Raw genomic sequence first — 19,738 nt, 5'->3', positions numbered from 1 at the left:
TATCTAGTTTTGGTGGGTGTAAATATATGGGCCACATGTGGGGCAGGCTCTGAATGGCCGTTTTGTAAAGCCAAGGTTTAATTCCCTGTGCCTCAGGAAAATTAGTAAAATGAAGCAAGAGAAATAAATCTTCCTTACAAAATTCCAAATAAAATATATGGATACTTATTTCTCCAGGAAATGCACCTAAACTGTTCACCTACTTTCAGGATGGTCTAGACTTGAAGACATGTCTAACCTATGACTAAAGGGCCTGATGCATATGAGAACTTACCTAAAACACCATGAAATTATTTTTGCAAAAAAAAAAAAATCCATGCATATTATTTCATTTGTGTTACTTGACACCACCACAAAAGGTTGGACACATCTGGCAGTTGGCAACTCACTTCTAAAGAAGAGGTATGGAAAAGGAGAAAGAGTAATTTTATTACCTAACCTGGTCAATATTACCAATGAAGCTGAATACAAAGCAGGAGTAACCTGACTCTCTAGGGATTGGGCAAGTGTAAAGTATTCTTAAAGCACTGTTAAAAAATCACATTAATGACAGGCCTGGTAGCGCATGCCTTTAATACTTTAATACTAGGGAGGCAGAGACAGGCTGATCCGAGTTCAAGGCCAATCTGGTCTATAGAACAAGTTTCAGGGCAGCCAAGGCTACATAGAAAAACCCTGTCTCCAATACAAAGCAAAAATCACATTAACAGGGCCAGTGAGATAGCTCAGTGTATAAAGGCAGCTGCCAAACTGTCCAAGTTCAACCCCTGGCACTCACACAGTGAAGCAGAGGTCCAACTCCAATAAGTGGTCCTCTGGCCCTCCACACACGCACAATTACAGTGTGTATGCATTCAAATTCGCTTGCTCACTTGCTCACTTGTGCGCGTGCACTCTCTCTCTCTCTCTCTCTCTCTCTCTCTCTCTCTCTCTCTCCCCCACACACACACACACACACACACACAGACAAACTATCACTCTCAAAATGTCAATGTCATGAAAGGTAGACATTTTTAAATGACATTTTTAAAGGTAGAAGCAGCACTAAATTTCTACTAGAATGATTAGAAAATTAAAAAAATAAAAAATAAAAAAACTTGTTAAAACTAAGTGCAGTCAAGAATGTGGAGCAATAGGAAATCTCATTCATTTCTGATGAAACTGCAAAATAGTAAGTCACTTTGGAAGAGGGTTTGACAGTTTCCTACAAAAACTAAACCATAGTTTAACCATATGATCCAACAAATTTACACAAATGAAGTAAAAACTAGGTCCATATAAAACTCCTAAGGCCCACTATAATTTTGAACACTTGTACTCTTAGCACTTTAGAGGTAGAGGCAGGAGCATCAAGAGTTGAAGGTCAGTTTCAGCTACATAGTAAGTTCAGTAGATTACATCAGACTTTGTTTCAAAAAATGAACAACCTAACCTTTCAGTGAAGTGAAAGAAGTCAGTCTAAGCACAGTACATAAGGTAGAATGACTCCAGTTATGTGTGACATTCTGGAAGAGGAAAACTACAAGAACAGTAAAAAGACATGGTTGCTGAGTTTTTAAGGCAGTAAAACTATTCTTTATTTTTTTGCTTTTAATCCCGACTCAAGTGTCTATGTACCACAGCACAAGAGAACACAGGCCCATGCAGACAGCAGTTCAGGGCTGTACCAGTCCTACTGTTCTCACGTTAGTGAAGGCCTTTATGAGGGCCTAGGCACTTCTACACAAGCAACACAAACATAAACCTAAGAATTTTCTAGTTTTCTTAGTAGAAGACTTCTGATCTTATCTGTTGCGATAGTTCACATCCAAAAATACCAAACACTGACACAGTTACATACTGTCTTTGTTTAACTTCATCACATACAGAAGACTATGTCAGTTTAGACTACTTTTGTTCAAGACTTCTCTACTATTTACTTGCATTGCTTAAAAAAACAAGAAAGAAAAAAAAACACATACCAAAAAACCTAGTGTGTGTGTGTGTGTGTGTGTGTGTGTGTGTGTGTGTGTGTGTGTGTATACATACACCACTTTGGCATCCATATGGAGGTTAGATGTAGGAGTTGGTTCTCCTTGCACCACGTGGGTCCGGGGGATGGAACTCAGGTCCTAAGTGGGCACACAACCCAGGCTGTCTTCAAACTTCCTAACAGTCAAAAATAACCTTGAGCTCCTGTTCTTCCTGCCTCTGCCACCTAAGTACTGGCAGGTGTGCTCCATCATGCCTCACTGACCAGTCTACTTTGTTCCAGGAATTGTGTAAGGTACAAATATAACCTCACAGAGAAAAAAAAATGTGCACTCTACTTTCATTTCTGTGAGGAATTCTGACACAAACAAACAAAAAATCAAATAAGAAGACATAAAACAGAGAGTAATGAGGTAAAAGGCACTAAGACAGCTATTGTAATTGAGACCTTAGAAAACTGTTTCTTTATGGAGTTGACATTTAAGTTGAAATGTGTAGTAAGCCTGTTAACATAGGTTTGAGATAAAGGCAAAGTGGGTTGGGACATTCTGGGCAGAAAACAGGAAAAGTGAAGGCCAAAAGAAAGAAACTTAATGTTTTGGAAGTTTATTAAGGAGTCAAGATAGGTGCACTGCTTACAACCTAAGTAGGTCTGGAGAGGTGGTTCAGTTGAGAGCACTTGCTACTCCTGCATAGGTTGTGTTCACAGAACCCACATGGTGGCTCACAACCACCTGTAAGTCCAGTACCAGGGGGCCCAACACTATCTTATAGGCAACCTCTGTGGACCTGGATACCATGGGTACACATACATATATGCAGGCAAAACACACACATAAAATAAGTATAAAAATTAAAAAACAAAAAACTAAGTAACATCTTTGAACTCAATATATGTAATAATATGAGAATCATTCAAAACTTCAAACCTCTCTAACACTAACCACCAAGAAACAATCACAATTAGATTAACATCTCAATTTTAAAGCTGGCAGGGGTGGTATACATTTGTAAAGCCCAGCATAGAGGTGGCAAAGGCAGGACCCCAACTTCAAGGCCAAACTAATCTGCATAGGGGTTTTCAGGCCAGCCAGGGTTGTATAGCAAGATTCCTCTATCTCAAAGCTATACACAAGTGCCAATTTTAAGCTCCCCCTTGTCTTACCATACTCATAGCTGCCCATAAAGTAAACACTGAATTTTCAACTGGCTCCCTAAAAAAATACCATGCCTGTTATCCATATTTCATATCTCTGGTAAATACGTCAAGGAAGAGGAGTGTGTTCTGTTTTAAATCTGTTCTTTAATTTATTTTAAAAAAAGCCATTACTTTATATATGATGACCCTGAGAGCACAGACTCTGGCTACCTAACTTGCATTTAAATTCAGGTTCTGCATAATCTTTCTCAGAACTCAAGCTTGAGTTCTGCTGCTTGCTAGGGCTGGAACATGGCCCCCTTACTCTGTTACCAGCTTTCTGTTTTCCAAGTACCACACTGTCTAAGCTTGGCTGTCCTGAAACTTGCTCTGTAGATTGACCTTGAACTCAGAGATCTGTATGGCTCCGTTTTCTGAATGCTGGGATTAAAACTGGACTTATTAAGCTTTCCTTCATTTAGAACTTGCTCTGTCTCAGCCTTTAACTCTGCTTGGTTTTTGTCTCCTGGAATTAAAGGTGCCTACCACCATGCCTGCACCTAAATTTGGCTGGGTGGGATCTTGCCCCCAAATCCCACTCCCTTAATCTGTTATCTCCTAGGGCATAGGATTCAGTTTCATTTCACTTCTTGGTGCCCCTTTAATACTTGAACCTTATATTTTAACCACACAACAGAATTTATACCAGGCTGTTTTGAGACTTCCTTCCTCAAAGCAATCTAAATCTTTTCACCTTAGCCTCAGGCAGACTCTTCACACAATGGCAAAAAACAGCCACATTCTTCACCAAAATACCACAAATACAGTCTCTACTCCACATACTGAAATTCTTCTCCACTGAAACCTCTTAGGCCAGTTCTGCACACTTCAAACCATTTTGGGCAACAAAGTCTTTCATATTCCTACTAGGATAGCCCATTAAGTCCCACTTAAAGGATTCCACTGCTTTCCAAATCTAAAGTCCCCAAATCCACATCCTTCCAAACAAAAGCAGACCTATTATATGGTCAGACCTATTACAGCATTACCCCAGTACCTGGTCCAAACTTCTGTCTTAGTTAGTAAAGGTTTTACTGCTATAAACAGATACCATAACAAAGGCAACTCTTATAAGGCCATTTCATTTAATTGGGGCTGGCTTACAGGATCAGAGGTTCAGTCAATTATCATCAAGATGGGAGCATGGCAGCATCCAGGCAGGGAAGGTACAGGATTGCTGAGAGTTCTACATCTTCATCTGAAGGCCACTAGGAAAAGACTGGCTTCCGGACATCGAGAATGAGGATCTTAAAGCCCAGACCCCCAACAAGGCCACACCTACTCCTACAGGGCTACACCTCCTAACAGTGCCACTCCCTGGACCAAGCATATACAAGCCATCACAATTAGCTACTGCTAGTAAACACATTTAAGAATTTACTTTGTTCAAGGCCCCAGGCTAAGCTAGAGGGATCATAGAAACTATAATTTACCATTGTAAATTGTTCAGAAGATAAATGTGTTAAATTCCCTTAGGTGCTTTTTTCCTGGCTCACAAGTGTGCTCCCTGAATCTAGAATAACGTTTTACCATCCAACAGCCATCAATCTCAGCAGGACACACGACATCCTGGCTTCACTAGAATATAAAATGTTCATTTGCTCTTGTTGGGTTTTTCTGCTGTTTTTTGAGACGGCCTCACTCTGTAATCCATTTTGGCCAGAAACTAACTATATAGCCCAGGCTGGTCTCGTGCTCACAGCAATCCTCCTGCTTCGGCCTCCCACATATTAAAATTAGAGGTGTGAACCATCATGCCTTGCAAGTTTTCATCTTTATCAAGACTTTTAACCAATGGGAACTGGAGAAAACAGCTTAGACTTAAGATTTGTTGTTCTTGCAGAGGACCCAAGTTTGGTTCCCAGTACCCACATGTCTACTTATAAGCATCTGTGACCCCAGTTCCAGGGCATCCAATGCCTTCTTCTGAAGGAAGTCTGTGAGAACAAACACATCCATAATGCACATACATACACAGACCGAACATTCATAAAATAAATCTTGGGAAAAATATTTTAACACTATCCAAAGCGATTGTTAAAGAAGTGAGTTATTTTTAATTGCTTTTTCCAAACCCAGGTTTAAATTATTTATTCATCGACTGAACTGCTACTGATGAATTACCACATACCACTCCACATAATTCAAAATTGATAATCCAAACTTTAAAAGAGAGGAAGGTATATGGCATATTGTTATGGAATACCTTTGCTTGCCACCTCCTTAAGTGAACAGCATTAAAAACTAAGGTAAAATTTTGGGACCAGAAAGGGGGAGTTAAATGGTGAGGGTGTTTTCTGCCAAGTCTTACAACTAAGGTTTGATCCTCGGAACCAACACGATAGAACTCCAGCAACTTGTCTGACATCAAGCATATGTACCCACTCACAAAAGTAAACATAAAAGATCTTTAAAAATATATGTGTGTGTGTGTGTGTGTGTGTGTGTGTGTGTGTGTGTGTGTTTTGCCTGTATGTCTGTGTACCATGTATATGCAGCACCCATGGAGGCCAGAGGAGAGTATCAGTCCCCATGGAACTGGAGTTACAGATGGTTGTGGCTGCTGGGACTAGACCCAGCTGCTCTGGAAAAGCAACCAGTACTTTAGCAAAGTACTAAAAGTCATCTCTCCAGCCCCATGTTAAAAAAAAAAAAATTTAAACAAGTTTTGTGTACAATTTTTTTCATTACAGGTTTACTACCTTGATTTAACTTACGCTGACAAAAAAAAAAGTTGATTTTGATTTTCTCTTCATTAAACCTTACTAGTCCAGTCACTTTAGAAAAGTCTCAAATGACCATTAGCTTGACTTATTCTTGCTCTTTAGGTCATAGAAGGAGTTTTCAGGGTGATGAAAATGGAAAAAAAGGGATTTCACCTTTCTAAAAATGAGTTTTCAGTTCTATAATTATGCATAATGTAAGACAAGCATCCTATCTGGGCCAAGATTTAATGCCTTGGTTCCTAGGAGAATTAAGAGTCGTGCATAAATTTGGGACAAGTTCTGCAAAACCTCTACTGGTGCTGAATCAGAAACTCATTGTTAAGATTCATCAACAAGAATATATTCTCTAACACACAGCAGCCACTCTGACAACATTTCTTTCATCATGCCCTACGCAAGAAACAAAATGGGATGCATTCAATCTTGCATAGCAATTACCGAGACTTTGGTCAGCTCTCTCAACAACGATTTGCTAAGAGCTAAAAAGTGAGAATCTCATCTATCGAGCCTTAAAGTGGCAAGGCCTGGCTAACCTACCCTACACTGCTGGCTATTGTACTGGTCCCGGAAACCTTCACAGCTGCAAAATACCTGAACTCTGCTGACACTTTCTGAGGGAGAAAACCAAGGGCGGGGCGGTGAACGAACAGAATCCTTACAAAATCATCGCAGGTAGTGGACGCAGGTATGAAGGCAGGCTCGGACACCAGGATCTGGTCCCGCTCTGAGACAACTAGGCCCTTCACACCCACTACAGCCCTCCCGTGCTCTTGTTCATTCATTTAACAATTCCGCGAGGCGCACTCCACCAAGGGCCTGCTGGCAGGGCCCCCGCCCCAACCTCGGACATCTCAGCCTTCGGGCGCGGCCCGGCGCCGCCCGCGAACCTCTGAAGCTGCAGTAGCTCTCCGCCGCGTGCTCTGCTCACCTGAACCCCAGCCCCGGTCACCAACACAAGCGAGCGCCCACGCCCCCCGCCCTGCCAGCCGCGGGCTCCCAGGCCTCCGCCCCGCTTCGCCGCCTCAGACCTGCCGGGTTCGCGAGAACGCGGAGGCGCGCGTCCGCGAGGGCCCCGCCCGCGGCTGTGGGTCCCCTAGCGCGCGCGACGCCGGATCCTCAGGGTCCAGGCGAACAAGTGAGGCCCACCGTCCACTCACCTCCGCTGGGTCAGAACCGAGGGGCCTGCTCTAAGCCGTTTAAAACCGCTTGAGCCGCCGCACACCCCGCAGTGTCCTCGTTGTTTATTGGTCCTCGGAGAACCGCCTATCGTCCCTTTATTGGTCCGTTTGAAAGGGCTATGGGCACGCGCCGCCTGCGGCCTTAAAGGGAACGCGCGCAGCTGCGTTTCCTAGAGCTGCTTGTCAGGTGCTTGTCAGCCAGTGGCTGGAGGAATGGCTACCAAGGCTTCAGATAGAAAAACGAAAGGTTTGTGGAAAACTATGCATTTTCAGCCATCATCACGTTGCCTTTACCTAACTACTGATGCTTAAACTGCTGTCAACACCTCTGCCCTCTTTGTTTGTTTGAGAGCTTGCAATCGCAAATATTGATGATACTGTTCTGTGCTGAGAGGAAACCAAGAGGCAACTGGGATGTAGCAGAAGAAGCCTCGGATGGAGGCAGGATGCTAAATAGTAGTCTTGTACTTCTTTTGAACAAATCACTTTTCTCAGTTAATCCGGACCTCAGTTTCTTTGTGTAGGAAATGGGATAATTATGTTTTCCTTACAAATTTAATATAAATATTTAAATATTTTAAATTTCCTTACAAGTTTAAATTAAAGGCAGTGATGCCTTTGATCCCAACTGAGGCAAGCAGATCTCGAATTCGGGGCCAACCGGTCTACTGAGCCAAGTTCCAGGACAGCCAGAAAAGCCCTATTTCAAAAAACAAAACAAAACAAAACAAACCCCAAACCAAAATCAAACAAACAAAAAAAAATCCAAAATTTAATGTAAGGATTTTATGAACTACAATACCTTCTCAAGTGATTATCAAATTCTTATAAAAAGGAGAGGCTTCATTTGATGAAATATGATTATCAAAAATCTATTTTACTACATTTTATTTGCCTTATAGATGGGTAGTGGTTAAGAAAGTCAAAGGGCAACTTGCTAGGCATTGGTTCTCTCCTTCTACCGTATGGTTTTGGGAATTCAAATTCAGGTCCCCAGACTTGACAGCAAACACCTCTACCCATTGAGCCATCTTGCCTGCACTATTTTAGTCTTTGAGACAGGGTTCCAATCTGTAGTCCAAGATAACTTGGAACTGGCACTATAGACCAGGATGCATCAAAAATGTAGCATCATTCCACCTCACCTTCCAAGTCGTGGGATTACAGGCACATGCAACACCATACCCAGCTAAAATTCTTTCTTGAATCAATATCCAACATTTCTACAATATTAGGTTATAATATAATAATGATTATTTTTTAAAAATTTAATGTGAGGATTTAATATGACAAGGCAGAGACAGAAGATCTCCGAGTTCAAGGCCAGCCTGGTCTACAAATCAAGTTCCAGGATTGCACAGGCTTACACAGAGAAACCTTATCTTGAAAAACCAAAACCAACCAACCAACCAAACAAACAAACAAACAAACAAGAAACCAAAAGTTAGGGAAGAAAGATATGAATACGGTGGTTCACAACTGTCATTTTAGCACTCTAGGGGTAGAGGCAAGAATGTGGAATTAAGGTAAGCCTTAGCTATGTAGTGCATGGTAAGCCAGCCAGGGCTGGAGGATGCTGTCTCAGAACAAAGACAATTTGGAGAAGCAAATGTTCAACTTGACTATTAAATCTGAGTGCAACTTTTTAGGAGGACAATTTTGAGATCTATAGATTCTCCAGCCCAATAATGCTACTAAGAGGCATTTATTATGCACATATACAAAGAAAAGGTGTAAGAATATTACTGACCCACTGGGATATTAGAAACAGAAGTCTGGAAATCACATGGCTATCAAAGGAAACCTTTTACATAAATTATGGGATATCAGTAGAACACTTCACTCTGGGTAAAGGGTTCTCTAGAATCCCAGTCTTCTGGGATTAAATTAGGCCTGGGCCTAAGCTTTTCATGGCCACTATGTCTCAAGATCTCCATGTCAAGATCCAGGTCAAAGCCTGTGCCTTCCAGCCTCAAGATCTGGATCACAGGTGTGTCCTCCAGTTCTGGATTGAAGCTCATTCCAGATGTAGTCAAGTTGACAAGCAGGAATAGCCATCACAGCAGAGGTGAGCCTTATTTTGAAAAAATGAGACCAAGAGAGTGCTAAGATTAGAACCCAGAGCCTAGAAGAGCTGTTACTGCCCACGTGGAAATGGAAAATCAGGAGAGGCCTGTCTCAAGGGAAGGGAGGTCAGCTTTAAGCTTGTTTACACTCAGGTACCAATGAGACATTTAAATGGAATCATCTAAGTGGCTACGAAAGAAGCTGGAAGACTAGATTAAGTCTTAAGTGGTATTGATCTGGGAATTGCTTTTTGTAGAGTGAGACTGCAGGGGCAAGAGGAAGGAGAAAAAGAGAGGTGGGAAGAACAGACTTACATGTGAGGAAGGTGAGGAACTAGTCAAAGCAACAGTGCTCTTTGCACAATGAAGAAGGAGTATACAGAAATAGTCTTCTCTAGGTACTTGGCCATTGGAATATATATGTTTATTTAAATATTGTTAGACATTATATGAAGAATGCTTTATTAAAGGAGAGGCTGATGATTACCTCAGATTTGCTCAGTAGAGGATGCGAGTTGACTGGGTTCTGAAGAGCTTTAGAAGAAGATGGCAAAATATTTTTGACTTCAACCTTATTAGGAAGTATGCATTAGATGTCTGAATCCATTCGCTTATTTATTTGACAACTATTTGTTGAATACCTAGTTTTTGGAGGAACTGTTTTAGACATTTAGACTAGTCAGCGAACAAATCAGACAAGTACAAAAATTCCCTTCACTAAAGGAACTCACGTTACAGTGAGGAGACATAGAAAACCAACACATAAATTATGTAGTATGTTTTTAGACTGTAATTTTGTATATACATGTGTATGTGCATGCATGTAGAGGCCAGAAGTAGACTTCAACTTCTTCCTCAATTGCTCTCCACCCCTTTTTTCTCCTTTTTAAAAATACAGGGCTCTTAATGAACCTGGAGACCACCACTGTAGCTGGACTGGCTTGCTAGGAAACCCCAGAGCTCCTCCCATCCTCTCATTGCCAACACTGAGATTGCAAGCATATATTACCGTGCCCAGTTTTTTTTTTTTTTTTTAACATGGCTGTTAGTATTAGTGATCGAACCAGGGTCCTCCTACTTGCACAGCAAACACTTTACTGTTCAAGGCATCTCTCCAGCTCCTCTAAAAGAGTGGAGCTTGGTGTGCAGATCACACTGGCCTTGAACTTATAGATCCACCCACCTGCCCCTGCTCGAGGGGTGCTGGGATTAAAGGCACGCCACCACCTGCGTGTAGGTCTTGCTGAGATGATATTAGAGCTGACTTGAAGGTGAAGGAGTTGGTCATTTTATGTAGAAGTGTCAGGCAGAAGCCCTATGTTTGGAGCATACCTAGCAGGTTTGAGGTACAGGGAGGCTAATGTAGCTGGAGCAGATGGATAGGAGGTAGGAGGGAGATGGATCTGAGAGATAGGAGGAAGGGGAGTAGCAGGACCTCTAAGGTCTCGCAGAAGCCTGTATAGTATAGTATCTTGTCCATAGTAGGTTCTCAGTAAGCATTTGGCCAAAATTACCTGTTGCAGCCCAGGTAATTTTGTGTACTTAGTTGATTTATTTGTGACTCCATCCCAGGGTCCTCCCAATGATTCTACACAAGTGTAGCACAGCACAGTACATAACAGGGATCAAAGCAAACGCTATATCGTTGGAACCGGAAAGAGGAAACTCATGTCAGTACTGTGGCTGCTGGATAACTGTTAGGCCTTTTTAAAAGTCCACCTGGGTCGGAGCAGGTGCTCATTCTGTTCATAATCACAGACTGCATCCTGGTCAAAACCTCCCAACCCTGGGATGTAGATCCATATTTTCAGCCTGAGAGGAACAGTTTAAATGATTAAATTCCTTCTGCCTTCAGCTGAAGTGCTCTGAATTATCCTCTGGAGATGATGCTGACACTAGTACACATCTCAAGTGGCTATGGGATTTGTGCTTTAACTGGTTTCCAAGATCACCAAGCCTTTTCCAGCTTACACTTGGTTGCAGTCAATAGGTACCAGTTAAATGAAGGAATAAATAACCCCCCCCTTTTTTTAAACAATTTCTTTCTTATAGTCCTTGTTTCCAGCCTCCAAAATGCAGACTATTCTAGGGAACTTTGACCACAGGAACATCAGTCTCATAAAAGAGGAAGGAGGCAAAGGGAAAGATAGAAACCTCATTAGCCATCAACGAACTGTTAAGGCACAGAGGACAAAAACCACAGAGAAGGACAGGCTATGTGAGTTCTTGGCTTTTTAGGTCCAACAAAGTGAGACAAGCCGATTATTAACCTTGGGTCTAATCTTGAGCTGTCTGAATCTGTTTTAACACTATGCTAAGAAGTTCAAAGTTTGGAGATGGAGTCTTTTTTTTTTGGTTCTTTTTTTCGGAGCTGGGGACCGAACCCAGGGCCTTGCGCTTCCTAGGTAAGCGCTCTACCACTGAGCTAAATCCCCAGCCCCGGAGATGGAGTCTTAACTAGAAACAAAACCGTTCCCTATGTGGGGCAGGAGAATGATCTAGAAGACCAATGAATAGGCAAGCAAGGGAATGCCTGAAAACAGAGACTGGCCAGACAGACAACACTAGCATCATCTTTCTGTGAGGAAACGCCATGGATTTCAAGCAAACAGAAAAGGGAGTCAATTGTTTTCCCCTCTGTTTGGTGGCAGTGCTGAGGGGGCAGGTCAGGCCTTCGTGCACGTTAGGCAAGAGGTCTATCAGTGAGCTACATCCCCAGAGCCTTCACCACATTTCCTTTATAATTATGTCCGTAAATAGATCTGGAGACTTCAAGTGTTAATACCCTTTTCGTCCTTAGCTCTTGCAGACACTTCTGAGCTGCTAATTGCTGCTACCTTTCGGTTTTCTTTAGGCCTAGGCTCAGATAAGTGTCAGTTCATGTCACAAAGACCTTCCTGTCAGGGTCTGAGAGACAGCTCCATGGGAGCAGTCATGCTTGCTCCCATGACTGATGCCTGAGTTCACAGGGTCACAGAACTGACTCCCATAGGTTGTCTCTGATGTGCCACATACATGTGCATAGTGTCATCTTTAGTAACACACACACACACACACACACACACACACACACATTAAATCAATATAAAAATTCTCTTCATAAGATCATCCTATGGACCACAGACCTTTTCATCTTAAGTTCCACTGTTTTTATAATACCGAAAGGCAGTGACCTCATTTTGAATGTAATTAGCAAAAATTAGGTAGTTTGTTTCACTGGTTATTCAAATATATATATTTAAATGCTGTATATGTCTGCACATTACCCATAGAAGCTATAAAGTGTGAGATTCCTTGGAACTGGAGTTACAGGCAGTTTTAAGCTGCCATGTGGATGTTGGGAGTCTTCTGCAGTAGACACTCAACTGATAGGCTGTTCCTCCAACCCATTTTGGTGATTTTTAAAATATATGCATGTACACACACACACACACACACACATTTTATTTTATACATAGGAGGGTTTTACCTGCCTACACCATGAGTGTGCCTGGCTTTCATGGAGACCAGAAGAGGGTGTCAGATTCCCTGGACCTAGAGTTACAGGTGGTTGTGAGCAAGGATGTAGTAGGTGTTGGGAACGGAACCTAGATCCTCCACCAGAGCCGAAAGTGCTCTTAATGGCAGAGGCATCTCTCCAGCCTGTTTTATTCATTTTTCAAAAAAGATTTATTTTGTGTAAGTACACTGCTGCTCTCTTCAGAAACACCAGAAGAGGGCATCAGATTCCATTACAGATGGTTGTGAGCCACCATGTGGTTGCCGGGAATTGAACTCAGGACCTCTGGAAGAGCCAATATACTTTTAACCTCTGAACCATCTCTCCAGCCCCTGCTTTATTCACTTTTTAAAAAGAGTCTCATTAGACCAGACTGGACTCAAACTCATGATATTTGTGTCCCAGCCTGCAGAGTGCTGGGGTTATAGGCATGTGCCACCACTGGTCTAGCTTATTAGAATTTTGTGGTGCCGTGTGTTTGTGTGTATACCCAGAGGACAAAAGACCACCTTGGGTGTCATCCCCCAGGAGCAATCTAACCAATACCCCTTCACATACACACTGAAATAGAGGTTCTCACTATCCTGCAACTTACCAACTAGACTAGGTCGCTGGTCAATAAGCCAGTCAGTATCTTTCCGGTGCTAGGATTCCAAGTGCATGTCATCATTTATGTCATCATCATCATCATCATCATCATCATCATCATTTTCTCTCTCTCTCTCTCTCTCTCTCTCTCTCTCTCTCTCTCTCTCTCTCTCTCGGGGTTTTATTATGTAGCCCTAGCTAGCCTTGGATTCATTAGAACATGCTGGTCTACCACATCTACCACCGTGCTCACAGTGGAGCAGGCAGGTGGGGAAGATTCCATGGGCTCTGGGAGTCAAATGTAGGCCCTTGTATTTGCAAAGCAAGGCCTTTACTGACTGAACTATCTCCCTAGTCCCAGTTTGCTAGACTCGGACTCCTGTTCATCAGTATGGGCTTCAGGCTTTACATCTAGAGAACTGGAAGAGGAATCCTCAACCCTCCCCTCACACTCAACATTCTTCTTTGTAAATGAGGTTTTGTTTTCTTTTCAAAGAATGTTGGGGGAGAAAGGGTTTAGTTGACCTTGAACTATTCCATTGAGTTTTGTTTCTGGTACACCAGATCACTTGTCACTTAAACCCGAGTCTTTCTTGTTTTTCACTTTTTCTCGATCTTGTTCTTTTGGGAGAGTAGTGGGTGAAGGCGCTGCTGCTTGTCCCCAGATGCTGAGAGACCATGCATTGTTTAGGTGTGGGTGGAAGTTTGAGGGGGGACATTGTTTTTGCAACAGTTTAGGATTTAAAAAATCAACCATTGAAACTTGAGATTTCAGTGTGCGTGTTAAGAGAATATAGGTTTTTGGTTTACTTTTTGTGTTTGGAGACTCCATTTCTCCCCTGTAGCCTTGTCTGTCCTGGAACTTGTTCTGTAGGCCAGGCTGGCCTTGAACTCAGAGATTCTCCTGCCTTTGCCTCTAGTGCTGGAATTAAAGTTGTGTACTACCACTATGGGGCAGAATGTAGTTTTTTTTTAAAAATGGCTCCGTGTGTGTGTGTGTGTGTGTGTGTGTGTGTGTGTGTGTGTGAGTGTGTGTGTGTGTGTGTGTGTGTGTGTGTGTGTGTGTGTGTGTGGTGCTGGAGATAGAACCTAATTCCCATTCCAGGATCTTTTTACACCATGTTGGGCAGTTTTACTGGTCACCATCATTGCAAGGCAAAGTCAAGTTCTGTGACACGGGAGCCCTCGATGAATGAAAACACAAGTAGAGGATTCATGGTGTACATGCCACGACACTAGCTTTTGGAGCCTGGAGATGTCTCTAACAATCATGATTGTGGTACCTCAGGGAGCTTCTAATGACCCAATGAGCTGCATCCAAGATGAAGCTCTCTGTCATCCGTCCTCTAAAGGAAATCAACTCTCAGTCCACTCTCTCCCCTTGATCTATGTTCTCAGGATGAGTTGAAACTCCACTACAAACCTCACACCTATTATTTCCCTTCATGGATCACACATTTCTGAAGACATTAGAGGTGACGTCCCCAAGTAGGTTTTCCACTGCATGGGTCTTCCCGATAGAGCAGGTGCAAGATTAGTCATGACTCCAAGCCAGCCAAAATAATTAAGAAAGCTAAATTTATATTAAATTATCATAAAGCCCTAAAATACTGAACATAGTGGTTAAATAACTCCAGAAAGTCCAATCTCTCCAGTGAGTAATGTTAAAATCATTACACATGAGCATGGGAAAATCACTTCCATTAGTTTAGGACAGAGAGATTTTGCCCTCTTTACAGAGTAAATCAGTGCTCAAATAGATATTCCCTCAAATGCGTCCTTTCTACATTCTGAACAGCCCGAGTGCAATAAGAACCTTGCCCTTTCCACTCAGGAGGACACCACACTCCTGTTTTCTTCCTCCTCCCCAGCTACGGGTTTAAAGGCTCAAATGTTGCCTCATTCTGTGTGAAATGTCTGTCTTTCCTCTTAAAAATGGCACTGTTCTTTTCTCAGTTGGTGTACTGGAAAAGGCCTTTGGCCTGCCTTGGTTCTCTATGTGTAGACATAGGTCTGGGCCTAGCTAGTGACAACGAGACTAATGGTTTGACATCTGTCTCCTACTCCTAATAACTGACCAGAAAAGATTTGATCTTGTCCTGTTTTTCATGCATATGCCTGGCTGCTGATCTCTGTGTAGCAATAACCATGAAAGATGTTTTAAGTCAGAAAACTTCCCCTAAAAACCCTCCCCTCCATGTTCAGCTCCTGTCAATCTCTCCTGTGCTTCAGTTTCTATGGAGAAGTGCCTAGACTTGCTCTGGACCTAATCTCACCACCTCTCCACTCCCTGCTCACCACTTTGCATCTTCATTGAACCTCCTCACTCATCACTGGACAATGGAGACCAAGGTGATACAGGATCGGTTAGAGAAAACAAGTCTAGATTCCCCTCTCTCAGAAGTGAAACACTAGGATGAAATTCTAGGGCAGCACAAAAAGACTCTCAGCTCCCCTGAGAGAAGCCCTTGGCCTAAAGAAGCATGCAGCTAATGGTGGCACTTTAGTGTGGGCAGAGGCCGAGAAGAGTTGGCACATGACCTTAGTGCCCCAGGCTTGGGTCCCTGAGCACCTGAGAATGAACTCAAGAAGTTCAACCTCACGATACTTCTCCTGAGCCCCTGGGTGTCTTGTGTCTCTCTAGTTGCTCTTCCTGACCATTTAGGAAAATGTCTAGCCATTCTTTGAAAGGCTGTGATAGAATTGCTTCCCTTAGAATCCCAGAGAATGGGAGAAAAAAGGGCAGAGTAGTGAGGCTCAGGTAAGATACTGTTCTTGATCTTTGCAGAGCTTCTTAAACGTTCTAGAGGCCTACTCTCCAAGGCCCGACCAATGTTCACTCAAGCTCACAGCATAGTTAAAGGCTTAAGAAAAGTACTGGCCAGTAGCAGCACCAGGAGGGAATTCCTATTAGTGAGTTGCCATGACAGAGGCCTCCAGTTACTGAAGGTAGATAGTGGCCCCAGACATTCCAGCAGGAGGAAGAAGAACTTAGGCCATACCCACACTTCACCTGGGTGAGAACGTCCACTGCCAGCAATGGACGAGATCCCAGGGCTCAAGTGCCTTCCCCCAAAGGTTTTTCATAATTACCAACACTTGAGGCTGGAGGTTTCCCAAACACCCAGACCAGCTGGGCTGGTTCTTCCTTCTCTCAACCTCTATCCATTCATTACCTTTTACCTGTGACCTCCAGTCCCAGCCCCTGGTAGGCCAGTTCACAGAGAGGCCATCATGTCAGCTGTGATGGGGAAGACCAAAGTCTTACATCACCAATTGCATCGGTGCCGTGGGGCAGACACATAGGATGCCAGGGCAAAGGAAGATGCTGTGCTGACAAGGTATTACACTGAGCCCAGCTTCAGGGGGCCCAGGATAGAGTGCAAGAGGTGAAGTTCATGGTAAAATCCAGGTCTAAATTCTTGAGATGTGCCCTCACTTCTTGTCCCCAGGTAGTTTCAGACTCAGGTGAGTAACAGGTTCTATGGGGTCGTGGGAACACTTTTGGGTGGGAGGAGGAAGATGAGTGCACGGGAAAGGGCCCGTTGCTTTGTGAGCACAAGGATCAGAAGTCCACAGAGAAGAACGAACAGGCAGGCAGGGAAGAGAATGTGGGCACTTAGACCTGGCTTTCTGAGGAGAGCTTGCGTTCATGTTTCCAGCCTGTGTCTGGCAGAGAGCCCCGTCTCTCTGGAGTGGTTGCAGTGTGAACACTGCTACACTCAGACTGCTCTTCCTGCAGCAGCTGCTCTGTCTCCGTGTCATCTAGGGAGCCAGAGCTGGCCTGGATGGACACCGTGTCTGTCTTCATGCATACGTGATCCCGTAGAAGGCCCCCCCTGGAGCTGCGCAGTTGCTTGAGGTCACCCCATTCAGCATCATGCCCAGCCAGGAGGTGAATTCCCTCTACAATCTTGATCTTCTCCTTGGTGTAGCTGTGGTCAGGTCCACCCTGGGGTAGAAAATGGAGACACGTAGTTAGCTGGCATTCTATAAAGGATCTCATGGTGAGCTGAAAAATGGAAGCAGATGTGGCTAGGGAGGAGAAAACCCCCACAGACTGCTAGACCAATGTGGCCAAAGCAAATATGAGGTCCCACCCAAGGGCAACTTCGATTAGATAATTACATTATCACAGAGGGAGGGGCAAAACCATGGCTTCTGGTCCTACACTAGCCAGTTACTAGCTACGTTAGCCTGAGCAAATTACTTAACACTTCTAGAACCCAGTCTTCCCATCTGCAGCATAGGAAAACAGCAGCATCTACAAGTTACCCCAATTGTTGTAAGGGTTAAGTGAGGCAATTCATGGGATACAACTGTTAGAGCACTGGACAGATGCAGGACACGATAAAACACTCTAGCTGTTGTTATATCATCCCATGGGTTATTAATGGGACATCACGCCAATCTAAGAACTCCAAAGCCATCCAGTATGCAACGCATCATGTGTTGTCTGTTACATCATCCTTGTGGTTTATTAATGGGATGCCATGCAGATCTAAGCAATCAAAATCAACTGGCAAAAGCACTGTGCGTGTATTCAAATTTTTTATATGCTGGTTTGCTTTGAATAATCTTTTTGACCGTGATAAGAAAATTTGGGAGGTAAGATTTGGGGAGTGGGGCTTGGGAAATCATTGTATTTCTGTTCTTTTTTTTCTTTTTTTTTTTAAGATTTATTTTTATTTTATATGAGTACACTGAAGCTATCTTCAGACACACACCAGAAGAGGGCATCAGATCCCATTACAGATGGTTGTGAGACACCATGTGGTTGCTGGGAATTGAACTCAGGACCTCTGGAAGGGCAGTCAGTGCTCTTAACCACTGAGTCATCTCTCCAGCCCTGTATTTGTGTTCCTAATGAACCTGTAACCTGTAACTCTTTGGGGGAGGATACTCTGGAACTGAGGCCATGGAGACCATTCCTGAGTGATTCCTGACTATGAGGATAGCTTTAACCTTGGCCTAAGTTTCCTCCTTATGTCTTCAAGGGCAGCCTCAGTCCTGACTTATGAGGTGTTCCCATTATTATCCTGGAACCACTAGGAGCAGTTGTAGCTTGGGTTCTGTCCCTGGGTTATCTTCACTCAGAGTCTCCAACCATTGCTTTCTGTTGGTAACAGTTCATTCCGCAGACATTTAAGGCCCTACATTAAACAGATGCTATGCTAAGCTCTTGATGATGGGCTCTGCCTTCTAGGAGTCCCTCAATCACGAAGGGACATAGAGTAGTTTGCAAGCACACATACAGACTCCCGTTCACCCAGCAAGCTTCCGGGCGGAAACGAGTTTGGAATAACATGCAGACGCTCTGAGAGTCTCATCACAGAAATGCACTGGGTAAGTTGGGGAGAAGCAGGGTACACGGCAGAGGTAGTTCTGGAAACACCATTTTCTCTACACACAGAGAGCAACGGGTACCTGAACTCAAGAGGAAATCAGAAGAGAAAGGGTGATAGGCTATCAGAGGGATGGAAGAGCTGCTGAGGAAAAAGCAGAAAACAAAAGAAAGAGGTCAGTTTTCTGTTTTTCTGTAGTGGGGAGGGATCTAGGCCCTCGAGCAGGCTGCTCGTGCGCTGAACTGAGTCCCGTCCTCAGGCCTGTTTTTCAGTTCTAATGGACAACCTTCATTGTGATTCTTTTCTGGGACACCCCATATTCTAGGAACTCAAGAATCCTCAAGAGTCTTTTTCAGAAATAGATTTCCCATTCCCAGGACTTCAGGTAGTCTTGTGAATTATAGTGGCAGCTTTTTTTTTTTTTTTTTTTTTTTTAACTAAAGGAATCCCTCCTCAATCCAGAAAGTATGGGATTTTTGTGGAGCATGAGGGTCCTGCTTGGTTGACTGCTCAAAGTCAGAGTGAACCGAGTCTTTTTAGGGAGAACTCTATGAAGATTGCAGGATTTTCAGAAGAAAACAGGTTCCACCAGATTAGGAAACTCTTGACATCTCAGACCTCAGATCCCCCTCAGAAAGATGACTATTTTTCGTGCCTAAATATTTAGTAAATGACTTTGCACTGATTTAACAAAATGTTTTTAAAAAAATAAAACACGTAAATATCCAGGTTTCTAGAAAAATCTTTTGAAACCTTAAGAACAAAGATAAAAACTAGCCATTCTCTACAATAGGTATTACTTTGCCAGTTCAGAGATAGAAAGAGTCCAGAAACCCTTGGGTTTTCGGGTGTTGTCTCAAAGAGCCCCCTTGATCGGAGGGGTACAGCAAAGAGGAATGACAACCCCTAGGAGGAAAGCATCCACAAACCTGGAAAATCCCCAGGGAAATAGACACTTACTGCTTTCACACCTGAAATTTCTAGCCTTGCATTTACCAGGGTCCTCCAAAGATCGTAGAACTCTGCAGAAACCCAAACGGCACTCCTTTTTCTGTTCACTATTGTCTCCAAAATGGCAGAAGGGACACCACAGTCCCTACTCACTCATCCACTCAGGCAATTCAGTCCTACTTCCTCCCACCCTCTCCTCAAACCCCAGAAAAACCT

At 43.4% G+C, this 19,738-nt stretch overlaps 2 protein-coding genes and 1 long non-coding RNA gene across 12 annotated transcripts in view; 1 reads left to right on the top strand and 2 right to left on the bottom strand.

The window, feature by feature from the left end:
- Nucleotides 1-7,193, bottom strand: part of Ckap5 (cytoskeleton associated protein 5) — a 102,085-nt gene extending 94,892 nt beyond the window's left edge. For 3 of the 10 annotated variants that reach the window (XM_063283664.1, XM_063283662.1, XM_063283661.1), the window contains exon 1: nt 7,053-7,166. The gene's annotated coding sequence lies outside the window, so the exon portion shown is untranslated. Of the gene's footprint in view, nt 1-6,554; nt 6,954-7,052 lie in introns of those variants that run through there. The other 7 variants (XM_063283667.1, XM_063283665.1, XM_017592175.3 and 4 more) reach the window with 6 other exon arrangements.
- A 42-nt stretch (nt 7,194-7,235) lies between these two features.
- LOC134486122 (uncharacterized) lies at nt 7,236-19,024 on the top strand. The gene is made up of 2 exons (XR_010064850.1): nt 7,236-7,320; nt 18,640-19,024. It is a non-coding gene; the product is annotated as an uncharacterized LOC134486122 (long non-coding RNA).
- Nucleotides 14,793-19,738, bottom strand: part of Lrp4 (LDL receptor related protein 4) — a 53,994-nt gene continuing 49,048 nt past the window's right edge. The window contains 1 exon segment of the mRNA NM_031322.3: nt 14,793-17,178. Coding sequence (NP_112612.2) covers nt 16,846-17,178 — 333 coding nt within the window. The 3' untranslated portion in view covers nt 14,793-16,845.

The sequence above is a fragment of the Rattus norvegicus genome, chromosome 3, assembly GCF_036323735.1.
Source record: "Rattus norvegicus strain BN/NHsdMcwi chromosome 3, GRCr8, whole genome shotgun sequence".
Classification (NCBI taxonomy): domain Eukaryota; kingdom Metazoa; phylum Chordata; class Mammalia; order Rodentia; family Muridae; genus Rattus; species Rattus norvegicus.
This window is presented reverse-complemented; position numbering and strand designations above follow the sequence as displayed.